The sequence below is a fragment of the Gossypium hirsutum genome, chromosome D09 (genome assembly GCF_007990345.1).
Source record: "Gossypium hirsutum isolate 1008001.06 chromosome D09, Gossypium_hirsutum_v2.1, whole genome shotgun sequence".
Classification (NCBI taxonomy): Eukaryota; Viridiplantae; Streptophyta; class Magnoliopsida; order Malvales; family Malvaceae; genus Gossypium; species Gossypium hirsutum.
Window position 1 is genome coordinate 33,601,220 of NC_053445.1, and position 24,352 is coordinate 33,625,571.

The 24,352-nt window shown below is 35.2% G+C and overlaps 3 protein-coding genes and 1 pseudogene across 4 annotated transcripts; all 4 read left to right on the forward strand.

Annotated features, from left to right (window-relative positions):
* Nucleotides 1–16,365: 16,365 nt before the first annotated feature.
* LOC121220818 (cysteine-rich receptor-like protein kinase 28) lies at nucleotides 16,366–17,671 on the forward strand. Its single transcript, XM_041100385.1, has 2 exons — nucleotides 16,366–17,201; nucleotides 17,413–17,671. Exons 1-2 carry the CDS (start codon nucleotides 16,844–16,846, stop codon nucleotides 17,553–17,555), a joined length of 501 nt encoding a protein of 166 aa, XP_040956319.1. The 5' UTR covers nucleotides 16,366–16,843; the 3' UTR covers nucleotides 17,556–17,671.
* On the forward strand, nucleotides 16,397–16,726 carry LOC121220759 (cysteine-rich repeat secretory protein 38-like). The gene has a single exon (XM_041100208.1). It carries the CDS (start codon nucleotides 16,397–16,399, stop codon nucleotides 16,724–16,726), a length of 330 nt encoding a protein of 109 aa, XP_040956142.1.
* On the forward strand, nucleotides 17,671–19,286 carry LOC107891801 (cysteine-rich receptor-like protein kinase 29; annotated as a pseudogene).
* Nucleotides 19,287–20,922: 1,636 nt separating this feature from the next.
* Nucleotides 20,923–24,352, forward strand: LOC107891799 (uncharacterized). 2 transcript variants are annotated; one of them, XM_016816713.2, is made up of 6 exons: nucleotides 20,923–21,391; nucleotides 21,603–22,620; nucleotides 22,697–22,890; nucleotides 23,218–23,254; nucleotides 23,362–23,441; nucleotides 23,555–24,352. In XM_016816713.2, exons 1-6 carry the CDS (start codon nucleotides 21,291–21,293, stop codon nucleotides 24,030–24,032), a joined length of 1,908 nt encoding a protein of 635 aa, XP_016672202.1. In that variant the 5' UTR covers nucleotides 20,923–21,290; the 3' UTR covers nucleotides 24,033–24,352. The 2 variants fall into 2 exon arrangements, with proteins under 2 accessions (XP_016672202.1, XP_016672203.1); XM_016816714.2 differs by having other exon boundaries at nucleotides 20,924–21,391; nucleotides 23,383–23,441.

A 24,352-nucleotide genomic window follows, 5' to 3' on the forward strand; every position in this document is an offset into this window, starting at 1 on the left:
AAATAGATGTAATATTTTAATGTGTTAGGTTTATGTTTTCTATGTTATGTTAATATCTAATATTGGTTATATATTCAAATTACATTTTCAAATAAATATCATTAATTAAAAAAACATTTTTTAAATAATAAAAATGTGTTAATATCTAACTACAAATATTTAATGGTTATATTTAAATATTTAAAATATAGTTTATATATTCTAATTAAATTTTATAACTAATTAATATTAATTACTTAAAAATATTTAAAATTCCATATATTAAAAATATTAACAACAAGTTATAATAAATTATTTTTTATATTCTTGCTAAAATATTATAATATTAACTAATTTAAACATTATTTAAATACATATTTGTTACTTTATAATATCATGTCTAAAATAGACATTTTATTTTTCAAAAGCGCTTTTTCATAACACTTTTTTAAAAACACTTTTCAAAAGCAATGCTAAACTAGCCTAAATTAAATGATGTTTGTAACATCCCAAAAAATCGGGTTAGAAGAAATTGGGTTAACAAAACCAAGAGTGGTTGTCTTGATTTTGAGTTAGGATTTTGAAAATTGTACAAAGCAATTTGATTTGGTTCAGTGGTTAAGTGCTCTGGATGTGTGCTTAAAGTCTTGTGTTCAAATCTCTTTTTTGGAATTTTTGTTAATTTTGTCTTAACCTCTATCCTTGATCATTTAGCATAAATAATATTTTTGAGCACCTAATATTAATAATGAGCTTAGTGGTTTAGTAGTTAAGCTTTTGTGTACTCTTTACTCTTGCGTTTGAGTCCCTGGGAAAAGAAAAATGTTTTTAGGTTGCATTGTGAAATTGTTTTATTTTATTTTAGTCATTATATTTTAAAATAACTAACTCCTTTTCAAAAAAAAAAACTTTTTTGAACGTCTTTTCTTCTTCTTCTTTTTCGTTTTTTTTTTCTTTCTAATAACTCTACAACTAGCTTTGTTGAAGAGATTGCATATTTCGTTGTTCCGATAGAAAGGTTAACAACTTAAGTTTGTTGTCAAATTTCTACTAATGTTCGCTCTCGTTTATTATTTATTAAAACTGAAACTGTTTTGCTCATTTTGTCCAATTTCGTTTTTGAGGGTTCAGTTGCTTCTAATTCTTAGGTGAAAGGATTTCATATCAAGATTCACTATCGATTTAAGTTTAGATGCGAACGAGGGTAAGCGTTTAAGTCCGATTTGGGCTTTGCGTCGAAAGTTTTTCGATGGAACTTTGATAGTAAATATGTTAGTTAGTGAAATGGTTACGGAAACCGTTTGATTGAGGTTTGATTATTGTTAGGGTCGGGAATTCATCTTTGCTGCTTTTGCATCGAATTCATATTATGCGCATAACGAAAACCCAAATTTCTATGAACGTCGAAAGTCAGAATCCATGGTTGTCCATGCCGTGTGGTAAGCCGTGTGAGCCACATGGCTGTGTGTTAGGCTGTGTAACTCACTATTTTGGAATTAGAGTCACACAGGCTAGAAACACAGGCATGTGTCCAGGCCGTGTGACTCACTATTTTGGAATTAGAGTCACATGGGCCAGCCACCCAGGCCATGTCAATCCACACGGACCTGTAGACCAAAAAATCGAGATTTGTTCCCTAGGTTTATAATCATCATTCGAATCAAATGTAGGCCTACTGTAGGACCCATATGATCTAAAACAAGCTATAAAAATTGATATTTGATGATCGGTTGACGTATAATCCGTTATCCATACATATGTCTAATATGATATAAGTTAAGTAAGTATGATATGTTAACGTATACTGCGTTTTTGTTAGGACGTGTTTAAGGTATGTTGTTGACACTATTTTTTGATAAAACGGGGTCAACTTGGGTTTTGAAAAATGAAAACGAAAGTGGGAGTCGCCAAGCTGTTGACACCATTTTTTGATAAAACGGGGTCGACTTGGGTTTTGAAAATTGAAAACGAAAGTGGGAGTCGCCACCAATCCTTTTTAATAAGGTGTGATTGGATCACCTCGAAAAGTGGTTGTTTTTAATAAACGATTTGATTTTATTAAAACAACGATTTTGGTCCACGAAATTTAGAAAAATAGGTTCGGGAGTCGGTTACGTACGAGGAAGGATTAGCACCCTTGTAACGCCCAAAAATTGGTACCTAGTTGATTAATTAATGTCTTAATGTCGAAAATTGAAAACTTTAAAGAGATTTAAAGTACGATCCTTAAAAACTTAAATGGCATGGATTAAGATTTAAGAGGATATTTGGCTATTTGGTTGAACGAGAAATCGAAACCTAGCACATTAGGGCACGTTTTCTCGAATTTCCAAACGCAAAACATTGCCTTATTGTGAAATTTTTAAAAGGATATTTGACTATTTGGTCGAACGAGAAAAATCGAAACCTAGCACATTAGGGCACGTTTTCTCGAATTTCCAAACGCAAAACATTGCCTTATTTTGAAATTTTTAAAACGATATTTGGCTATTTGGTCGAATGAGAAAAATCGAAACCAAGCATATTAGGGCACGTTTTCTCGAATTTTCAAACGCAAAATATTGCCTTATTTTAAAATTTTTAAAAGGATATTAGTATGCATAACAAAATGTTAATGAATACAATGGTGTAGCATAAATAATACGAGTAATAGCAATGAAAATAAATTGGATAAAAAGGGCAAATCAATGACATACAAAATAACAATACATATAAGCAAATAAAATCAAAACATTCTTTCAAAATAATAATGAAAATGTAAATAAAGAAATAAACAAAGAAAATGAACAGAACTATAGAAATATAAAAGATATATATATGTGTATATACATAAAATTATGGAAATATGAACAATATATGTATGTATATATTTCAAAATTATTGTATAAAATAGATATATAAATATATAAGTAAGCATATACATACATATATACGTATGTACATTAAAATATGTATATGTACATGCATGTATATAAAAATTATAGAAGGTATATAAAAGTATGTATATATATATATATGAAAATAGAATATGTACATAGATATATAGATATGCATATAAGTTATAAAATATATAAAGAATGTATAAGTATATATGTATATGTAGACAATGTATAAAAATATGTTCATGTATATATATTATAAAAAACGAATGTATGTATATATATATAACAAAATTTAAAATTTAAAAAGTATAAATGAATAAATAATAATAATAATAATGGTATAATATGATAATGATAATAACATTGAAATAATTAACTGAATAGCAAAATTGCTAAAAAAACACAGACTAAATTGAAATAAAAATGAAAATATGGGGAGAATTCGAAATAAAAAACGTAAAGGATTAAATTGTGACACGCGCAAAAGGAGGGGGACCAAAACAGGAAATAAACCAAGTCCCCAAAACGCTGCGCTACAATGGACTAAAATGAAATAAAAATAAAACTATGCAGCTAATTTAAAATAAAAGGAAAGAACGAAAAAAAGGCTAAATTACAATGCATTGCAAAATCAGAGGGACTGCGTGCGCAAATATCCCTTTTAAAGAAAACACGCGGATCCCTTTGCTGGAGTAGGTCGGATTGGGTCGACCTCCACAAAACGACGTCGTTTTAGGTGTCTGGGGGGCACCCCAAAACAGTACCGTTTTGGTACCTTATATAAACCCCAAAATTTCAAAAAAAATTCATTTTAACCCTTCCCTAAAAAAACAAAACCTCTCAGAAAAATCCTCTCCCCTCAGTAAGTCCGGCCAAGAGTCTGGGCAACATCCGACCATCAGCCACCGCACTGGCTGTCGATCTCCGACGACGGTATCACCGTCTGCGGTGGCCGAAAAAGGTAAAAAATCTCTTACCCGATCTTTTCGACCTTTCTAAACCCAAATCCGGGTTCAAAACCCTCGAAATATTAACAAAAATGCCCCAAAAGCCCAAGAAACCCTTCGATTTCCGACCGCCTATCATCGGAGGCGACTTCCTCGGCCTTCTTCGGCGTTGAAGATCCGAATACAGGTAAGTTTTTTACTCTCTTTTTCCTTTTATTTTACTTCCGTATATGTTAAAGAAAATAAAGTTATCAGCGCTTATGTTACCAACCAGACGGTCTAACTTGTTCAGAGAGATGTCATTAGCGACGTAAGTTTCATTTAATACTTTCATTAACGCGCTGCGATATATCTCCGAGCTTAAGAGTAACGCTAGTACCGAGATATGAGCTGGTTATTTATGTAACTACTCTACGACACTGTATTCACTGTGTTTTAAGAACTTTAGAAACTCCCTAGCTTTACTCTCTGTTACTGGCTCGTTGATAGGTGATTCGTGTCGGACCGCCTTTTCCTTCTTATGTTCGACCACCAAGGCTTTTCCTTTTGCAGGCTCTGTTTCTGAAGTTGTTAGATCGTGACGCTTTCCCCTACATGTGTAGAAGCCATCATCATTACTCTCTTCTAAAGCATTTATCGGGTTTTCCTCTCCTGGAATTGTCACGTTACAGTCATAATTCCAAGGAACCTTTTTGTTATCCTTATAGGAAAAGGGTACCGATTTTTGGATTATGACTTTCGGTGGTATTTGTATCCCTGCTTCATTGCTCATTGGCCGTGAAATAATCACCACTGGGTGATTGACCTTCTGGAACCTTTCTATGGGTCCTTCCTCTGAGGCGCAGATCTCTCTTTCTTCAAATTCCTTGAATTCTTCATAAAACTCTATCTCCTTATTGTCCATCAGATTTTGTACCATGGTCTTGAACTCTGTACATTCTTGGATATTATGACCCTTCTTAGCATGGAACTCACAGTATATTCCTGCCCCTTTAGGCCTTTCATCTAAATCTCGAGTGATTAGACCCCTACATACTATATGTTCCCAAACACATTTCAATGGGGTTTTTACCTCCATCACGACTGCCTTAATTCTTTTACTGCCACCCTCGGCTATCGCATTTACCCCTTTATCCGTATGATCGGGCAACAAGTTTCCTGCTACATTTGGTCCGGAGGGGTCATCTAACTTTACAATACCCATTTTGATGAGTCTTTTCGACCACCATCTTGAACGCAGTACAATTCTCAATCGAATGCCCCATTATCCCTGCATGATATTCGCATTGAGCGTTTGTGTCATACCACTTAGGGAACGGGGGTTGCATGGGTTTTAGATAAAAAGGAGCTACCACATGTGCATTAAATAGATTTTGGTACAGCTCTCTATACGTTATCGGGATAGGTGTAAATTGGGGCCTTTCTGACCTCGAATTGGACTCCTGCCTCGGAGGGCCTTGATGACTGGTAGCTACCGTTCTTGGTGAACCAACGGTGATTGGCTTTGAATATCCCTTGTTGTATGTACTCACATTATTTACCTCGCCTTCTTTCTTCCTCGAAGTCGGTCTTTTAAAGTTTTCCCCCGCATCTATTTTACCATTTCTTACCGTATTTTCAATCATTTTACCGGTTATCACTATATCTGAGAAGCTTTTAGTGGCGCTTCCCAACATATGGGTGATGAACGGGGCCTTTAAAGTATTGATGAAAAGCATTGTGGTTTCCTTTTCGAAAAGAGGTGGTTGGACTTGAGTTGCCACTTCTCTCCATCTTTGGGCATACTGCCTGAAGCTTTCATTCTGTTTCTTCTCCAAGTTTTGTAGCGTGATCCTATCGGGCGTCATGTCCGCTACGTGGCTATATTGTCTCATGTAGGCTTGTGCCAAATCTTTCCATGAGCAAATTTAGGCACGACCCAGCTGGTTATACCATTTGGCCACAGCTCCGATCAAACTATCCTGGAAACAGTGAATTAACAATTGTTCATTGTCGATATATCTCGTCATCCTCCGACAGAACATAGTGATATGGGATTCAGGAAAGCTAGTCCCGTTATACTTCTCAAATTCTGGTATTTTAAACTTAGGCGGGAGAACTAAGTCAGGGACCAAACTCAGGTCTGTGGCATTGATCTTGCAATGGTAACCAGCACTTTCCATTACTTTGAACTTTTCCTCTAACCACCTACACCTATCTTCAAGTTGCTTTGGTAAATCCACATTTGCCTTCTCTACTTCTGTTACGTTGTCCAGATCAGGGACAACGGGGTTTGTTGGATTATCTCCTGGGTTGGAACCCGAGCTTGTCTGGAAGTTTATCGGTGTCGAGGCGCCGACTTGGCATTGAGGTCTAATGTGATCACGCACTCCATGTGCACACATATCCGATTGTGTCTGAGTGTTCGTTGGGGCAAAACCTGGAGGATAAATAGGGTCCTCCTGATCAACTCCCGAATTGATTACAGGGCTCTTTCTTTTATCAGCCAATAATTGTTCCAGTTGGCTCATCATAGTTCTTTGGGATTCCAGCTCATCTTGTTGGATTTTATCCAATTGTTCTTGCATCTTATCTTGCATTTCTTTTTGCATTTGGTCCAACCTTTCTAACATTTGATCCATTGCTTTTGTATTCTTTCTTGTGCCGTAAGGATGTTCCAGGATAACTGTCATAGTTTTAATAAATTAGGGCCCTATTTTGAAACTTTAATGCATATGACAAAATGTGATGCAAATGAATGGATACAAAAAGACATTGATTCTAATTCAATTTCATTAGAAATACTTGACTAGAAAACAAATTTCTTTACATAAAGTGGATTACATATACGAATTTGTTTTTATGCTTAAAGTCTTAACTCTCCTAAGGAGCCAAGCTAACTCTCGATCCCGACTTGATTCCGATTCATATTTCAAACTCAGTATATCGTCCTGAACCGCTAAGGTTTACAAATGATCAGCCACTTCCTGCACTTGAGTCACAGCTTCACCCATAATGTAATCTCCATCTCTAATTTGATTTTGAAAATGATGGAGTTGCTCTTGGCACTGTTCATTGCGTATTTCAAGAAGTTCTACTCGCAATTCAGAATTTTGCAATGCGTCTTCAAGCTCTCCTATCTTTTCCTTCAATTCTTCAATTTTACTCAAACTTGCTCTTAGATCGATCATAGAGTAACGACTATGGCACAGGTGAAGCGACTTTTCTAACTCTTCTACCCGAGCTTTTCATCTTGCTTCTTCATTTCAGCATTCTAACAAAATTTTCTCCAAAGCACTCTCTCAAGCTTGGGCGTCTTGAAATTTCTTTTCCCACTGATCAGCTTTGGTCTTTTCTTCCTTGATCTCCTGTCGCCATTGCTCCGACATTTTACCCAAACCCGCAGTTCTTATTGACAGACGCAACTTTTTATAATCTGTTTTTAGACTATCTAAATCCTCTTCAGTCTTGTTCTTCCCTTTCCTTAACTTTTCAAATTCCAACTTGTGGATATCAACATCTAGTCCCAAATGCATCTTTTCCTCTTCTAGCTGCTCTATCTTCTTTCCCAACTCCGAACTTCTTTTTTCGAAGTCTTGTTTAATGATCTCTAATTTTGATGGAACTACTCGTAAATGCTCCTCTATAGATCGAACGCATTTTTTTCTTGGCCTAGGGATGTTATCATTAATCCTCTTACTCTGCCACCCATGATATTCGGGAGTTGTCATTGCTTCTACGGTAATTCTTTTCATCTAGTGAATTTGTTTCCAAGCGTTAGACATCTCTCGAATCTTTCCCCTGTAATTATTACCCTTATAAGAAAATTCACACTCGGCTAGCCCTTGTGTTGTCAGTATGAACTGTCTTGATCTATATTGTCTTAACACGAGCAGAGGGGTATATCCAACAACTCTCTAAATTCCAAGTAAAGGGACCCAGTCGAAGTCCCCACATCGATACAAAATCTCGTCGAGCACCATCCAAGGAGCTTTCCATTCAACATCTTCATCTTGGAGATTTTGAAGGATCGTTATCCATCTTTCCCCTGTAATGTCGTCACGTCTCGGTGTCACTACTAATTCCTTCAATGGAGAATAATTTTCAGAGAATACTTGATAAGAAACCTTATCCACCTTCCAGAAGTGACCGTGGAACCAAACTAACAAGAGCTGTGCACAACCAATAAATCTTCCCTCACCCGTTCTCCGACACACACTCAAAGATCTAAACGTTTCAGCCAAAATTGCTGGGATGGGTGTGACCCTCCTATCAAGTTGATCGAACAAATCTACAACTGCTTCGTTTATATGTCTTAACGCTTTAGGGAAAATAACCAGCCCGTAGATACTCAAAGAAAAAACATCGACCTTTTTCTTTGTATCAGGATGTGCCAAAATCTGATCTCGCAAACTTTTCCAATGGATATATTTGTTTTCTCCTTTTTGTTTGATTCATGTCGCGACCCATTGCTCGCTCATTCCGATGATTTTCGTTAACTTCTTTGTAAAAGTCAAAACATTGGCAGCTCTAAAATAAACTTTGTCCACTTGGATTCTCAGACAACAAAGTAAAGTTGTATACTCCTCCACAGTAGGCACCATGTCTACCCCTCCAAAGGTGAAGCAGCTATAAGCAGAATTCTAAATTGGACCAGAGCTCGAAATAAATGCTCATCCACCTTGATGTCAAGCAAGTAGGGCAAATCACCATAATTATAGTAAAACAACTGTTGGACTTCATCATCCCATTGAGCCCAAATTTCTTTCAACTCTTGAATATTATTCTGAGTTACATTGATACTAGTGAAATCTCATAATTCTGATGTGTACCCCATCATCAGACTATCACCTTTCTCGAGTTACGTTTTTTCTGACCATATCCGGATAACTGTATTATCTTCCACTTTATAAAGAAATTCACTTTCCATGATAGGCTTTTCTATCTAGTAACCGAATGTGAATCAATGCCTTTTAATGAAATTCCATGTAGTCAAAATGCTATGCAGTCAAAACAAAACAACAAGTTAGTATCAAAATAAAACCCAATACAAGTAAGAAATAATAAAGCACCTATTTGGGTGTCTACTAGGGGTTCGAAGTGGTTCTCACCTAGGGTGGGTTCCTAAGGTTCACTATACGTGTTTGGTTCTAAAACAAAGGTACCCGAACTAGCAGATTCCTTGATCCTCACCCGTTATAGGCTCATATGGACCGAGTTCAGTTCAGGGGAATTCATTTCCCTATGGCTGCACGGAGATGAAAATCTCACGAAGACATAGGTACGGATGTATCCCGAAAGCGATCCATGATCCTGCACGGAGGTGAAAACCTTACGAAGGAATAGCTTCTCACTCCCACTTAAAAGGGTGTGACCCACAATCATGCAATGCAATGTGCAAGAATATCAAAAGGCTTGAACCAAAAAAGTAAACATATTAAAGACCACAAAAACTATGAACAAAATGCAACGAAAGGATCATACATTTAAACCAAATTTTTAATTTTTGACAAAAAGACAAAAATTAATCAACTCGTGGCTTGACTCTCTTAATCTCTTCCCCAGTGGAGTCGCCAAGCTGTTGACACCATTTTTTGATAAAACGGGATCGACTTGGGTTTTGAAAAATGAAAACGAAAGTGGGAGTCGCCAAGCTGTTGACACCATTTTTTGATAAAACGGGGTCGACTTGGGTTTTGAAAAATGAAAACGAAAGTGGAAGTCGCCACTAATCCTTTTTAATAAGGTGTGATTGGATTACCTTGAAAGGTGGTTGTTTTTAATAAACGATTTGATTTTATTAAAACAACGATTTTGGTCCACGAAATTCAGAAAAATAGGTTCGGGAGTCGGTTACGAACGATGAAGGATTAGCATCCTCATAACGCCCAAAAATTGGTACCTAATTGATTAATTAATGTCTTAATGTCGAAAATTGAAAACTTTAAAGAGATTTAAAGTACGATCCTTAAAAACTTGAATGACATGGATTAAGATTTAAGAGGATATTTAGCTATTTGGTCGAACGAGAAATCGAAACCCAGCACATTAGGGCACGTTTTCTCGAATTTCCAAACGCAAAACATTGCCTTATTTTGAAACTTTTAAAAGGATATTTGGCTATTTGGTCGAACGAGAAAAATCGAAACCCAGCACATTAGGGCACGTTTTCTCGAATTTCCAAACGCAAAACATTGCCTTATTTTGAAATTTTTAAAAGGATATTTGGTTATTTGGTCGAACGAGAAAAATCGAAACCCAGCACATTAGGGCACATTTTCTCGAATTTCCAAACGCAAAACATTGCCTTATTTTGAAATTTTTAAAGGGATATTAGTATGCGTAACAAAATGTTAATGCATACAATGGTGTAGCATAAATAATACGAGTAATAGCAATGAAAATAAATTGGATAAAAAGGGAAAATCAATGACATACAAAATAACAATACATATAAGCAAATAAAATCAAAACATTCTTTCAAAATAATAATGAAAATGTAAATAAAGAAATAAACAAAGAAAATGAACAGAACTATAGAAATATAAAAGATATATATATGTGTATATACATAAAATTATGGAAATATGAAAAATATATGTATGTATATATTTCAAAATTATTGTATAAAATATATATATAAATATATAAGTAAGCATATACATACATATATACGTATGTACATTAAAATATGTATATGTACATGCATGTATATAAAAATTATAGAATGTATATAAAAGTATGTATATATATATATGAAAATAGAATATGTACATAGATATATAGATATGCATATAAGTTATAAAATATATAAAGAATGTATAAGTATATATATGTATATATAGACAATGTATAAAAATATGTACATGTATATATGTTATAAAAAACGCATGTATGTATATATATATAACAAAATTTAAAATTTAAAAAGTATAAATGAATAAATAATAATAATAATAATAATAATAATGGTATAATATGATATTGATAATAACATTGAAATAATTAACTGAATAGTAAAATTACTAAAAAACACAGACTAAATTGAAATAAAAACGAAAATATGGGGCGAATTCGAAATAAAAAATGTAAAGGATTAAATTTTGACACGCACAAAAAGAGGGGACCAAAACATGAAATAAACCAAGTCCCCAAAATGCAGCGCTGCAATGGACTAAAATGAAATAAAAATAAAACTATGCAGCTAATTTAAAATAAAAGGAAAGAACGAAAAAAAGCCAGATTACAATGCGTTGCAAAATCAGAGAGACTGAGCGTGCAAATATCTCTTTTAAAGAAAACACGCGAATCCATTTGCTGGAGCGGGTCGGATCGGGTCGGCCTCCCCAAAACGACGCCGTTTTAGGCGCCTGGGGGGCACCCCAAAACGGTATTGTTTTGGTACCTTATATAAACCCCAAAATTTCAAAAAAAAATTCATTTTAACCCTTCCCTAAAAAAAACAAAACCTCTCAGAAAAATCATCTCCCCTCAGTAAGTCCGACCAGGAGTCCGGGCAACATCCGACTATCGGTCACTGCACCGGCCACCGATCTCTGGCGACGGCACCGCTGTCTGCGATGGCCAAAAAAGGTAGAAAATCTCTTACCCGGTCTTTTCGACCTTTCTAAACCCAAATCCGGGTTCAAAACCCTCGAAATATTAACAAAATGCCCTAAAAGCCCAAGAAACCCTTCGGTTTTCGACCGCCTATCTTCGGAGGCGACTTTCTCGGCCTTCTTCGTCGTTGAAGATTCGAATACAGGTAAGTTTTTTACTCCTTTTTTCCTTTTATTTTACTTTCGTATGTGTTAATATGATAAAAATAAATAACAGTAGACCAAAAATGAAACGAAAATTTAAAAAAAAAACAGTAGATGTAAACCTTTCGGGATTTTTCTATTGATTTTGAATTCTCTGAGTATTCGATTCTCTCTGTTAAAAATTACATCCTTTTGGCTTTATAGCTGATTACAAAGATTCTTTTTCTTTTCTCTGTGTTTCTGTCGTCCTTTTTTGCTTGGTTTTGCAGGGTTAGGCAAGGTCAACAGAGGTGACCTCGCCATTTCGGTGCAAGGGCCAGAGGGAGGAGGCAGACCACGGGACGAGGCACCTCGGGTGACCCGAAAAGAGGCAGTGGCGCAAAGGAAGGAGGGAACCCTAAGGTTTTTGAAAAAAAATTAGTTTTGGGATCTATTGGGCCGTTTAGGGTTTGGGGCTTGGTTTGGTTGTAATTGGGTCAATTGGGCTTGATATGCAATGGGTCATGGACTGTTTAATATATATTTTTGGGGTTTTATTTATTTTGATTTTGGGTGTTGGGTCTTATTGGGCCCCGGGCTAAATTGGCCCACTACATATGTGATTTATTTAGGTTTGATCCGTGCTTTGTTAATTTTGATGATTCATTTCTAAGTTACTGAGCTGGATGAGAACATGTGATATCTGAATTTGTTGTTGTGCCTGATATTGATTTTGATAAGAAACCATGCATGTGACTTCATGACAAATATGATATGATTCATTAAAATTTGATCAATCTGTCCTACAAAGCATAGAATCACATGCCTTCTATTTTTATTATTGTACAACAACATGTCCTACATGCTTATAATTCTGATTCTGAATATGCATGCCATGACACATTGCATAGGGTTTGAAATTATGTGAATGGAGAAAGTTTTTGGCAGTTTAATGATCTGCATTATCTAGTGGTTTATCCATAATTCTATATGGCAGCTTGTTTGCAATTCTGGTGGCACTGTCCACAATTATATGTTGGTGTGATTTGGTTGGATGAGTTCTAAGGAAACTTTATTTTGGTGTGTAACAGAGTTGGGTAGGATGTTTTCTGATAATCTGCATTCTAGTTTTCCAAAAAACACCGCATTGGCATAATCATACATCTTCTATTTTGTTATACGATCGTTATGAAAATCTATGTTATACGATCGTTATGAAAATCTCTGTGATACTCTGATTTGTTCTACTCTGGTTATAAGATCATTATGAAATTCTCTGTGTTACTCTGATTTGTGTATTGTGTTTTGTTTGATCTTTGTTTGAGTTTAGTTATACACTGAGCTCCATAGCTTATCCCTTTGTTTTATCTTTGTCTTATCAGGTAAACCTCTGACTTAGGACCGGACCGCGTGTAGGAGCACAAATTGTTTTTGCATTTAATATAAAAATGGTGATTTTTGTAATTATTTGTTTTGATCTTTTGGGTTTGTAATCTGTTTCTGAATTCATTTTGAGTTTTTGATTAACTCGTCAGTAATTGATATTTTCTAACGCGAGACTGCAAAATCACATAATTGACAAAACAAACTTCAGTTTTCAAAACTAAAACTCCAGAAAAGGTTTTCTATTGCAAATTAAGTAATTTCTTAGTGTTTTCTGGAATCAAACAAGTAGCTTTCTAATGACTGTTTGCGAAAGTTGTATTCGCTAAATCGTTACTTAAATCAATTTTCCAAATGAGTTGATGTAATTTCTCTAAATTCGGTCATAACTTCTAGGTCAGGTTTGGGGTGTTATTATGTTTATTTTTAGCACAACTATAACGAAACCAATTGCAATTACACCGCAAACAGCCCTTACGAAACCAATCTCAATACCATCATCTTTCGATGCGTCACTCTCACAGATTTTAGTTACGACTTTTTCAATTTGTCTTTCGGTGAAAGCCCCGACAAAGTTTACTCAATTGTAGGGGTGACATGAACCAAGCCGATTGAAACACTTGCCTCAACTACACCACAACCGAGCTCAAGCAATCTTGTCTACAGAATAAGGCTGCCAGCGCTTGGTCTCAATTTTGTTTGGTGGATAGGCCAACCGAGACTATTACGGGTAGCTGGAGAACGATCCTCGAACTTGTGCATTCAATCCCATGAAAGCATCCAACCCTGATCAGTTCAATCAAACATTAAATGAATTATTGAATGAGTTGAGCACCGAAGTTGCAGCTAGTGGCCCTCTCCACAAGCATGCAGTTGGCAATGCAACAGCTAGTAGCTCGCAAACGGTGTATGCTACGGTACAGTGTACACCATAAATGGACCACCTTTATTTATATATATAATAAAAATTAATTTTGACAATATATATAATAAAATTATATATAATTTTTATTATATAAATAAAGGATTTATTAATTAAAAATATTTGAATCAAAAATATGCATTCGAACACATAAAATACATAAATTTTAATAAATTAATAAAAATTAGTTTATTATTATTTTTGTAACAGCTTGTTTTTCAGTGGTGTCGGAAACAATAGTTTCGGGACCACCAAATTCGACGATTAAGTTCGTAAATATTATTTATGAATATTCATGAGTCAATTATGATTTTTAAAAGGTTTTTGATATGGTAATTTATGCTATTTGAATGATTAATTAAGTTCAAGTGGTAAGACCCTAAAATCAAGTGATTTTAGAAAATAAGGTATTAGGACCTCATTTCTATAAACCAAGCCATAAATATTTTTATAAATATTTACAGAGTGTCATTAAGGTGTTATTAAAGTTTCGTTAAGAAATTTTAACGTTTCGATAGTTAATTAAGCAAAAGGACTAAATCGTAAAAATTATAAAATTTAACGACTATTAGAAATTTGTGCTAAACGATTACTAAAACATGAATTAGGGGTTTTTAAATGATAATTGTTCCATTTTTATATGGTGGGTTGGTTGATAGGTAAATTATATACATATTCTCTTATTAAATTATATGTTATTACAATAATAAAGTGAATAAAGTTTAATATAATAAAACGTTCATCTTCCAAAAACCAATTCCCACCGAAATTGAAAGAAGAAAAACTCCATGGAAGGGTTCAAGCTTCAGCCTTGTTTTCAAAGATGCGTGTAATTCCGTTTTAGTATCGTTTTTAATATTTTTTTTATATTTTTGAGATCATTGCAACTAGGTCTAGCTAACTTGTACCTTCAATTTTAAACTATTAAATATTTTGAATGTTTCCATTGATAAATATAGTGATTTTTTATGTTAAATGATGAATATGAAATATTAATTGTTATTTAAAAATATTTTATTAAGTTATTTTTGATGAATTTATCGATTAGGGACTAAATTGTTGAAATATTTTGTTAAGTTATTCTCTGAAATTTCCCCACATCCAGCCTATGGGTTCCCTCGGCCTCCGTCACGCCACCGCAGTGGCCAGTGGCCTGCGTTGCGGAAAATGGGGTCTTTGGCCCCGTTTTACGGCGTAATCAAAGGCTGGGTCCTTTCAACCCAAGAGACTGAAAGAAAAAGGTCCCTATCCCCTTTTTCGTTTGACTCCGACAACGGCGAAGCGATCTCCGACGCCGGGCTTGCGGGGCGATCAGGAAAGCTTCTATTTCCTTTTCTTTTTATTTTTGTATTTAAAAATAATAATAAAATAAAAATAAAAAATTAGAGAAACCTTAAATCAAAATAAAAAGTAATAACTTTAAAACCTTCCTCAGTTTTTTGATGGATTTTTTTTATTTAGGATCAATGTCCGCGTAAAAAAAATACAAAGATGAAATTCAGGCTTTTATAGCTGGATTACAAAACTCCTAATTTCTATTTTTTTTTGTCTTGCTATTGTCTTTTCTGCTATTGCGTGTGGTTCTTCATTTTGCAAGTGTCAGACGCGTGCTGGGGTGGTGGCGTGCGAGGAGGTCCTGCTGGCGTGCAGCGGCTAGGAGTAGGCCTAAGGGCGGACCTAGGTGCAGCGCACCTAGGGTTTCTTTTGGCTAAAATTTTTTTAAGTTTTGTGGGCTAGAGTTTAATTTGGGTTTAGGGTTTGGGCTTGATATGTAATAGGTTAATTTAATCTGAATTGGACTTTGATGGACTGTAATTTTTTTTATTTTGGATTTTAGTTTTGGGCCCGGACAAAAATAGACTATTACACAAACATTATCCAAACATGTCACTCATTAGTAATTACAACCAAATATATTCAAATTCAATTACTAGTCTTTCCAAACACTACCTCCCTGAAAACAATATCAATAATTTTCTTTCATTGAAAACAATAAAGATTAAAAAAAGTTCTACTAATTATACACTTTGAATGAATGGTAGTGGGTTAATATATTTAAGTTATAGATGTGTTTATGGGCTGGTCAGGTCGAGTTTGGGCGTTTAGTATTAACATATTTTATGTTTGTCCAAGGTTCTTAGCTCAGCTTAACTCGAAATATCAACAAAAATTTTGTCCAAGTCTACTTGTATTTGTAAATAACTAACCTAAACTCATTTTAAACATATTCATATCATAAAAATATTTATATTATTTTTAATTTAAAATTTAAAATTTATATATAGGTAACATAACATTTTTTAATATTTATATTATATATTAGTATAAATATAAATTTTTTATGTTATAAATTATATAATACATAAAAATAACATAATTTAATATATTATAAAATTAAAAAACGGGTATGATTGAGCTTCAACTTTGTATGTTCAAGGTCTTCTGTAGGGCCCTGTAATATTGACTTACTGATTGTTGGTTAGTGACCGGCGTAGGCAGCTGCGCCAAACTTATAAGTAAGAAGGGTGAGTCATGTTTTCGTAATTGATTGTTCCACTGGCAATGGGATCTTTAACAACAGTTCCACTGTTTTCTTATTCACTTGTTCTTTCCTTCCTCCCTACTCTTATCGTTGCACAGCTTAATCCTGTTTACTTTGAGCACGATTGTAATCAAGGCAGCGGCAATTACACCCCAAACAACACTTACGAGGCCAACCTCAATAGCATCATCTCCCGATTCGCCACTCTTAGTTATTTCAATTACGGCTTTTTCAATCTATCTGCTGGAGAAAGCCCCAACAAGGTTTACTCAATCGCACTTTGCAGGGGTGACATGAACCAAGCCGATTGCAACATTTGCCTCAACTCTACCGCAACCGAACTCAAGTAGTTTTGTCCCCGGAACAAGGTCGCCATCGCTTGGTCCGAGCTCTGTTTGGTGCGGTACGCCAACCGAGACCTGTACGGGCTGCTGGAGAATGATCCTCGTACTTGTAAATACAACCCGATGAATGCATCGAACCCTGCTCAGTTCAATCGAGCATTAAGTGAACTATTGAATAATCTAAGCAGCGAAGCTGCAGCCAGTGGCCCACTCCGCAAGTACGCAGCTGGCAATGCACTGACTGGTATCTTGCAAATGGTATATGCCACGGTACAGTGTACTCCAGATATGGACCAGCAAAATTGCACTGCTTGTCTAAATTACGGCAGGAGCGAGCTTGGAGGGTGTTGCTATGGAAGGATGGGATGTAGGATTCTTAGACCAAACTGTGTGTTGAGGTTTGAGTCTAACCCTTTTTATAATGAGACCGCAGTTCCTTTACCGTCACCTCCAACAACTTCTTCTCCGACGCCATCTCCAGGTGAAGAATCGATTTGTACTCTTTTCTTTTTCCAGAGCAAAGCAATTAACAAAAAAATACAAATAAAATAAAAATAAAAGACCAACAAAATGAGCAGTGGTTTAATATGTGCTTACTTATTTCTGTTTGGAGGTTGCTTGTTAGGTTGCAGTGGTTTAATATTATATGTATGTTCGTAAGAATGATAACATTCTAAATTTGTGTTTTGCAGGAAATGGGAATAACACAACTCGAACTGTAATCATTGTTATTGCTTCAGTTGTTGGCCTTCTAATACTAATTATCATCGCCATCTGCATTTTTAAGAGGCCCAAAAGAAACAAAGACATATCTATAAAAGTTGAAAGTAAGTAAATTCACTCACAACCATGACATGGATTCTCTAAAATATAATGAAACAAAGACCAAACAAACAACTAGTAAGTGTAGATCAGCTGCGGAAGAAATTGTACAATAATTATATTGCCTTTTTGCGGCTAAGGATGCGGATAATGAGATGTCCGGGGCCGATTCCTTGCAATTCGGCTTCGATTCTGTTTTGGTTGCAACCGATAACTTCTCTGATGCAAATAAGCTTGGTCAAGGAGGATTTGGAGCTGTTTACAAGGCAAAGAATAGTACTGCTATGTCAATGAATATACATGAACTGTATTTCTAAATCTATCAAAAGCCACTTATGGTTCATATGTATATTGTTATGTTTTCAGGGTCAGCTTCCAAATGGAGAAGAGATTGCTGTGAAAAGACTGTCTAAAGGATCAGGTCAAGGAGACTTAGAATTTAAGACCGAGGTGCAATTAGTTGCCAAGCTTCAACACCGCAATTTAGTTAGGCTCCTTGGTTTTTGCTTGCAAGAACAGGAAAGGCTTCTCATCTAAGAGTTTGTGCCAAATGCAAGCCTTGATCATTTCATTTTTGGTAATGTTTCAGTTTAAATTTCATTTTCAGATTGCATTTCTATTACAACTTTGTATATTTTTCCTTTTAACTGTATATAGCCATCAGCAAGGACATGCACCAAATTTAATCCTTGAATTTGTTCCACTAATCTGAAAGTTTTGTGATGACGTAGATCGGATCAGGCGTGCTGAACTAGATTGGGAAACACGGTTCAAAATCATACATGGCATTGTTCGTGGACTCCTTTACCTTCACGAAGACTCTAGGCTTCGAATTATTCACCGTGATCTCAAAGCAAGTAATATCTTATTAGATGCAGAGATGGTTCCTAAAATTGCAGATTTCGGGATGGCAAGATTGTTTGGACAGGATGAAACACAAGGCAGCACTAGCAGAATTGTGGGAACTCAGTAAGTATCAAGACATCCTAGGAGCCTTTTAGATATTAAACATATGTATATGAACTGTACTAATGAAGCTTCCCTTAATTGCAGTGGATATATGGCTCCCTAATATGTTTTCCATGGACAATTCTCAGTAAAATCAGATGTGCTCAGCTTCGGTGTATTGCTTTTAGAAATTATAAGTGGCCAGAGAAACAATAGCTTCCGTTATGATGAGCAGTACGAATACATACTAGGTTTTGTAAGTATATATATGACTTCTAGTGACTGAAAGCCAATGTTAAAAGAGTTATATGTTTACATTGTTGAAATTGGACATTGGCTGATTCCTTGGTAGGCATGGAGAAGCTGGAGAGAAGGGACGGCATTGAATCCAGTTGATCCCACATTGGGTGATAGTTCGAGGAATGAGATAATGAGATGCATTCACATTGCATTGCTATGTGTTCAGGAAAAAGTAGCAGCCAGACCAACCATGGCTTCGGTTGTTCTGATGCTGAATAGCTTCTCGACCACCCTCGCCCTGCCGGCACAACCAGCATTTGTCATGCGGAGCAACTTCAATTTTGATATGTCAACTTCATCGGCATCAGCTTCAAACCAATCCAACACAGAGTTGCCACCATTGCCCCGCAACGAGGTCTCAATTAGTGAGCTATCTCCTAGGTAGTGTTTGCAAATGGTGTATTTTAAGTTTATTCTCGTTTTATTTTTTGTATAAAAGATTGTAGCCTGAATTAATTGAGTGATGACACCCTACTCAATTATTAGAGTCAAAAACTAAGTTAAGAATGAAGTAAAACCAATTTTATTTTAATAATTTTAAAAAAAAATTCTAATTCTATTATAACTTTCTCGAACTCTTAAATCTCGAAAGAAAATCTACATTTAAGCTCATCTATATAATTAATTTTTTATATATAAATTATTGATTAACATAATAGGGGTGTTTATGTTTTTTAATCCCACATAATATATTTTTATAAAAAAAGTTAAATACTTTTTAAAAAGAATTATTTAAAAACTATTCTTTAAAGAAAAAACCATTTGTTTTATATAATTTTTTAAATTATCAACATTTAATATATCATATTTAAAAATTATCTAACTTAAAAGTTAACTAGAGACTAGAGATTAACTCAAGTAATCAATTTTTTTTATTTATTTTTTGACAAGTAAGAAATTATTTAAAACTTATTAACAAATAATATAAATTGACGGTAATCATATTTTTAGGTTTTATTTTTATTTTGACATGGTCAAATAATATATTATTTATTAAAAAAAGTTTATGTAAAAGTTACGTTTTTAGAATCCGCTTTTTTTACAACAAGCTTATGTCAAATTTTTATGTGAAACCTATGCTTGCAAATTTTTCATGTCCCAATGGTGAAGCTATCTCAACATCTGTAACTGTCAAGTTTCGATATGAAATTATTTTTTTTTTGTTGGGAGTTAAACCTAATAAATTTATAGTCTTTAGCAAATATCAAGTTTATATTTATTATAAACTTAACCCTAATCAGTAAATTATATAGAATTCGATACCCATAAGTGCTTTGTTTAATTATGTTTAAGTTTTCATCACTTACCATAAACTTAAACCTAATAAATGTATGCATCCACATATGTCAAATTTCTATATATTTAAGTTTTTACTATGTACCGTAAATTTAACTTTAATAAATACATTTTTATGGAGCTCGGCACCCGCGAGTATCAAGTTTAGGTTAAAATAAAATTTTAACTGTTTAACTCAACCTAACCCTTATAAATTACTGTCAATGTAATGGAATGTTTTCGAGAAAATCGAATGAGAAAATTTTGAGAGAGTTGAATTTTGAATAATTTTTTATCTTTTATTTTATGGAAGCAAAGTGTGCTTAAAGTTAGGTGTCAAACTTTTTCATTAAAAATCATCCATGAATTTGACATATACAAAAGACAAGTTCCTATCTATTACATCAATTCTTTTTTCATTACAAAATTTTTAAGGAAATTCTTAAAAAGCATTCAACATAATCTCGACAGTCACAGGTGGTAAATTTAAACAACGCTTTCTCATCATTACATAGTGAATAGATAATAGATTATATATATATTATTGAATAAAAATAAAGAAACTCGACATTTAGGTAGTAATAAAAAACATTTTTTTAAAATAATATTTTTTAGAATTTGAAAAAGTAAGTTTTGGGAAATAATATTTAAGTAAAAAAATAAACCCTATCTTTTTTTTAAAAAAATTTTAGAAAAAAAAAAAAGGAAGAAGCTAGAAATGAAATCATATAGTCATGGTAATGAAAAACGCCAGGTCCAAAGTTTAGAATTGGACCAAGTTGTAACAATGATAGAATAGTCGGCCCCAAAATGATTACATTCAATATATATTGTTGAAGGCAGTAAAGCCCAACATGCATTTGTGTTGTGAACTCGCAATTGAATTGCTCAACCCCTGATTTGATGCTAAAAGAAAGCTGAAGAAACAAAGATCAGAAAACCCAGAAACAGAGAGAGAGAATCATTAACCATTTTTTGTTTGTATAGTAGAGCCAAAAAAAAAAAGAATAAAAAGAAAAACAGAGGGCCTGAGATTGCAAGTAAGAGGCAACCCCCGCCCTCCACCATTTTAGAGCTTCTCCATTCTTCTTTTGCATCCGGGGGTTCCTCTATTTCTATTTTTGAATTGTTTATTTTTTTTTTCTATTTGCATATACGAATTCTTTGATTAATATAATTGAGAGAGAAAGTAAGAATTTGAGATAAAGAAACGAAGGGGAAAAACATGTCGAAGAAGAAGGCTTTCAGTGGCAACACTATGACTTTAAAAGATTTTCATGGTGGTTCAATCCCAACTGATCTCCCTCTCCCTTCTGCCCCGGGCGTGTAAGTACCCTAGTTTTAATTTCCACTTATTTTTATTTTTATTTTTTATTTATCTTTTTTTCCCTTTACTATTTGATGTATGCTTTTCTGGGTATAATTCAAAATGTTGAATTTGGGTCGTTTTATATTAGATCTGACAGCCACTGGATCTGCAACTGAAACCTTAGTTGTTAATATTTCTCTTTATTCTTATTGAATTTGATGGGAACAGGATTGTTAGGCCTTCCGATCGTTCAGGTTATGATAGGGGAACATCGTGGGGAAACCCCATGGGCCGGCCAGATCACCGTGCTCGGCCTAATTCATCTCCTGCAACTAGGCATTTTGATAATAAAACCCCATTTCTTACCAATTCAGTTCATATTGGTCGAAATTTCGATGAGGATGAAAGAACGCCGTTAGATGGAGTTTCTGCCCCACGTAGAACCATTAGTGATGAGAGTTTTCGGGCTCCGGCTAGACATCTGGAGCTGAAGCCAGAGTCTGCTTATGCGGGTAGGGTTTCAGGCCGACACGGATCAGCTCCTGTATCTCCATTGTCAAGTGGAAGGGGGCATTCACACTCTGGTAGAGTGTCTGAAGCTGCTCGTGGTGGTTTGAGTTCTCAGACTTTGGGGTGGAACCACGGGCAGGCTGCTTCGGGACCATACCCTAACGCATGGACATCTAGGAAGGAGATGTCGTTTAGTGTTGCAGAGCCCGTACAGTCTGCATGGTCTGAACAAAGTGCTGTCTCGAAGTTGGCTCATGCTAGTGCTCTTGAAAAGGTTTCTTCGGGTCGATGGCAGTCAAAGCAGTCCCTTCAATATCAGAAAGATATTGATGTTAGTAAACATTCAGAAGTAGAAAATGGTTTGCACTCCCAGGGTTATGATGATAAGATGTACAGCAGAATGAGCCTTGCGGGTGGAAGGGAGTATTCTGATGTGTCATTGGCAAGGCATGTGGAGAAGGGGTTGAATATTGAAGATGGAATTCATGGTGGGAGAAAGGAGTTACCGGAATATGAAAGGAACCGTAATCTTAATTATTTGGAAGTTAAAGAAAATAAATCAATGTTACATAGTGAAGCAGTTCGCTCAACTCATTCTGATGGCAAATTTGGTGGTTATGAATTGCAGTCGTCGCCATCAGCGCTGGCAGAAGCATCTGAGCGACCCAAGTTGAAGTTATTTCCTCGGAGCAAGCGATTAGATGGCCCCAAATCACCTGTTGTTGATCCTAAGCAGGTATTCTTCTGATGCCATACAATTGAAGTTTGAATTCATATGGTCCACCCCTAATTGTTATAAATGCTTGAAATAGGGGCACCAGCAGCCAAGTGAATTAATGCTTACTCATACTGAAATTGGTAACCATTCACATGAACATTTGCATACTTCAAAACCTGGTTTAGCTGGTAGTGAGAGTCGGAATCAGACAGTGGATCGTCCTAAGCTCAATTTAAAGCGACGTTCACAGCCCATCGAACAATTGGAAGGGAACATTGAGAAGGAAAGGTAGTATGTTTCTAGACTCTGAGTTAATGTTACTCTGTATGTATGTATAGCGTTCTTGTGAAACAACTAAAGCATTATGGAACAATGAATGCAATTTTAGAGTCCTTAATTTTGTTTGTCACCTGTTTGCCAGAGTAGAACTTATCTGTCATTACTTAATTCAAATGTTAGACCTTATACTTCTTAGCTTAGTGAATGTGTGGTTGCATATAACGGATCAATATTTTGTTTGCATGTCCTTAATGACTTCTACGGTAATGTTGGAATGAAATTGATCCTCACTTTAGGTTTAATGAATAACTACTTAGCTAAGCGTCATTGATGCAGAAATTCATTGTTTGGTGGTGCTCGCCCTCGAGAACTGGTGAGTGAATCTCTCATGTCTTCTTATTGGAATGTTTAATCATTTTTATCCATTATTATAGCTTCACGCTTGGTATTTTTTGTGATTGTCATATTAATACCTGATAGGATTGCCGGTCTGCTTCTCAGGTTCTAAAGGAAAGAGGAATAGATGATAGAAATCATGAGCCAGTTCAACATGTTGATAGGTAGAGATTTCTTGTATTGAATGTGATTCTAGGACATTTTGCATTACTTTTTTCAGGTTTGTTCGCCAATTGGCCAAAACCTAATAATAGCATGTCATTATTGTTACGTGAAGGGTCAAACATAATGTTACGAGGACTGAAAAAGCTGCTGACCAAGCATCTCCTCGCCATGGTGAAAGAGTCGAGAATCCTCCTGTTGATCAGAGAGGTGGAAGAAAATCCGAGAGGAACCATCGTGTTGACAATGGAAGAGTTGACATGCAGAGGAGCAATTGGCGAAATGAAAATAGGCGGAATGGCTGGGAAACTGAAAGACCGCAGCAAGCACCGCCAGTGAAGGAGAGGCAGCCTTCACCTGAGACTTGGCGTAAGCCTGTGGTGAAGACTAATCCAGTATCTGCTCAGGTGGCTGGTGTACGTTATGGAAAAGTAACATCAGCTCTGGAGCTTGCCCAAGCCTTTTCGAAATCATTCTCTGATCAGAAAAAAGATGACCAATATGGTGGGCAAAGGGGTACACCGGGCCGGACCCAGATGCCATTTTCTCGGTTGATGGGTCCAACTCCAAGGCCTCAGATAAATGGCTACTAATTTTGAGAGCAGATGGTGTTACTGGTAAATGGTTTTATGCAGTCATTGATTATAAAGAGTCATGAGTGCAGGCAACTGGTTTTGTTTTTTGTTTTCTTTATTTTATTGTCATTTTTTTTTGAAAAAAAAGAAAGAAAATTTTCAGGAGAACAATTGGCATACAAAAATCAATAGTTATGTCTTGTTTCTTTATGAATTTTAAATTTTTGTAACCAGTTTTTATTCGAACATTCAGTTGCCTAAAAAAGCTGAAACAGCTTGCACTCCTGAAGAATAATGTTATTATTTCTTCAATAGTATTTCCGAATATTTTTCTTCAA

Excerpts from the sequence above, each read along its gene's own strand:
- LOC121220759 (XM_041100208.1), top strand. The coding sequence starts at position 16,397 with ATGGGATCTTTAACAACAGTTCCACTGTTTTCTTATTCACTTGTTCTT.
- LOC121220818 (XM_041100385.1), top strand. The coding sequence starts at position 16,844 with ATGAATGCATCGAACCCTGCTCAGTTCAATCGAGCATTAAGTGAACTA. Across the intron at positions 17,202-17,412 it reads TTCTCCGACGCCATCTCCAG|GAAATGGGAATAACACAACT; the intron begins GTGAAGAATCGA and ends TGTGTTTTGCAG.
- LOC107891799 (XM_016816713.2), top strand. The coding sequence starts at position 21,291 with ATGTCGAAGAAGAAGGCTTTCAGTGGCAACACTATGACTTTAAAAGAT. Across the intron at positions 21,392-21,602 it reads CTCCCTTCTGCCCCGGGCGT|GATTGTTAGGCCTTCCGATC; the intron begins GTAAGTACCCTA and ends TGATGGGAACAG. Across the intron at positions 23,255-23,361 it reads GTGCTCGCCCTCGAGAACTG|GATTGCCGGTCTGCTTCTCA; the intron begins GTGAGTGAATCT and ends AATACCTGATAG.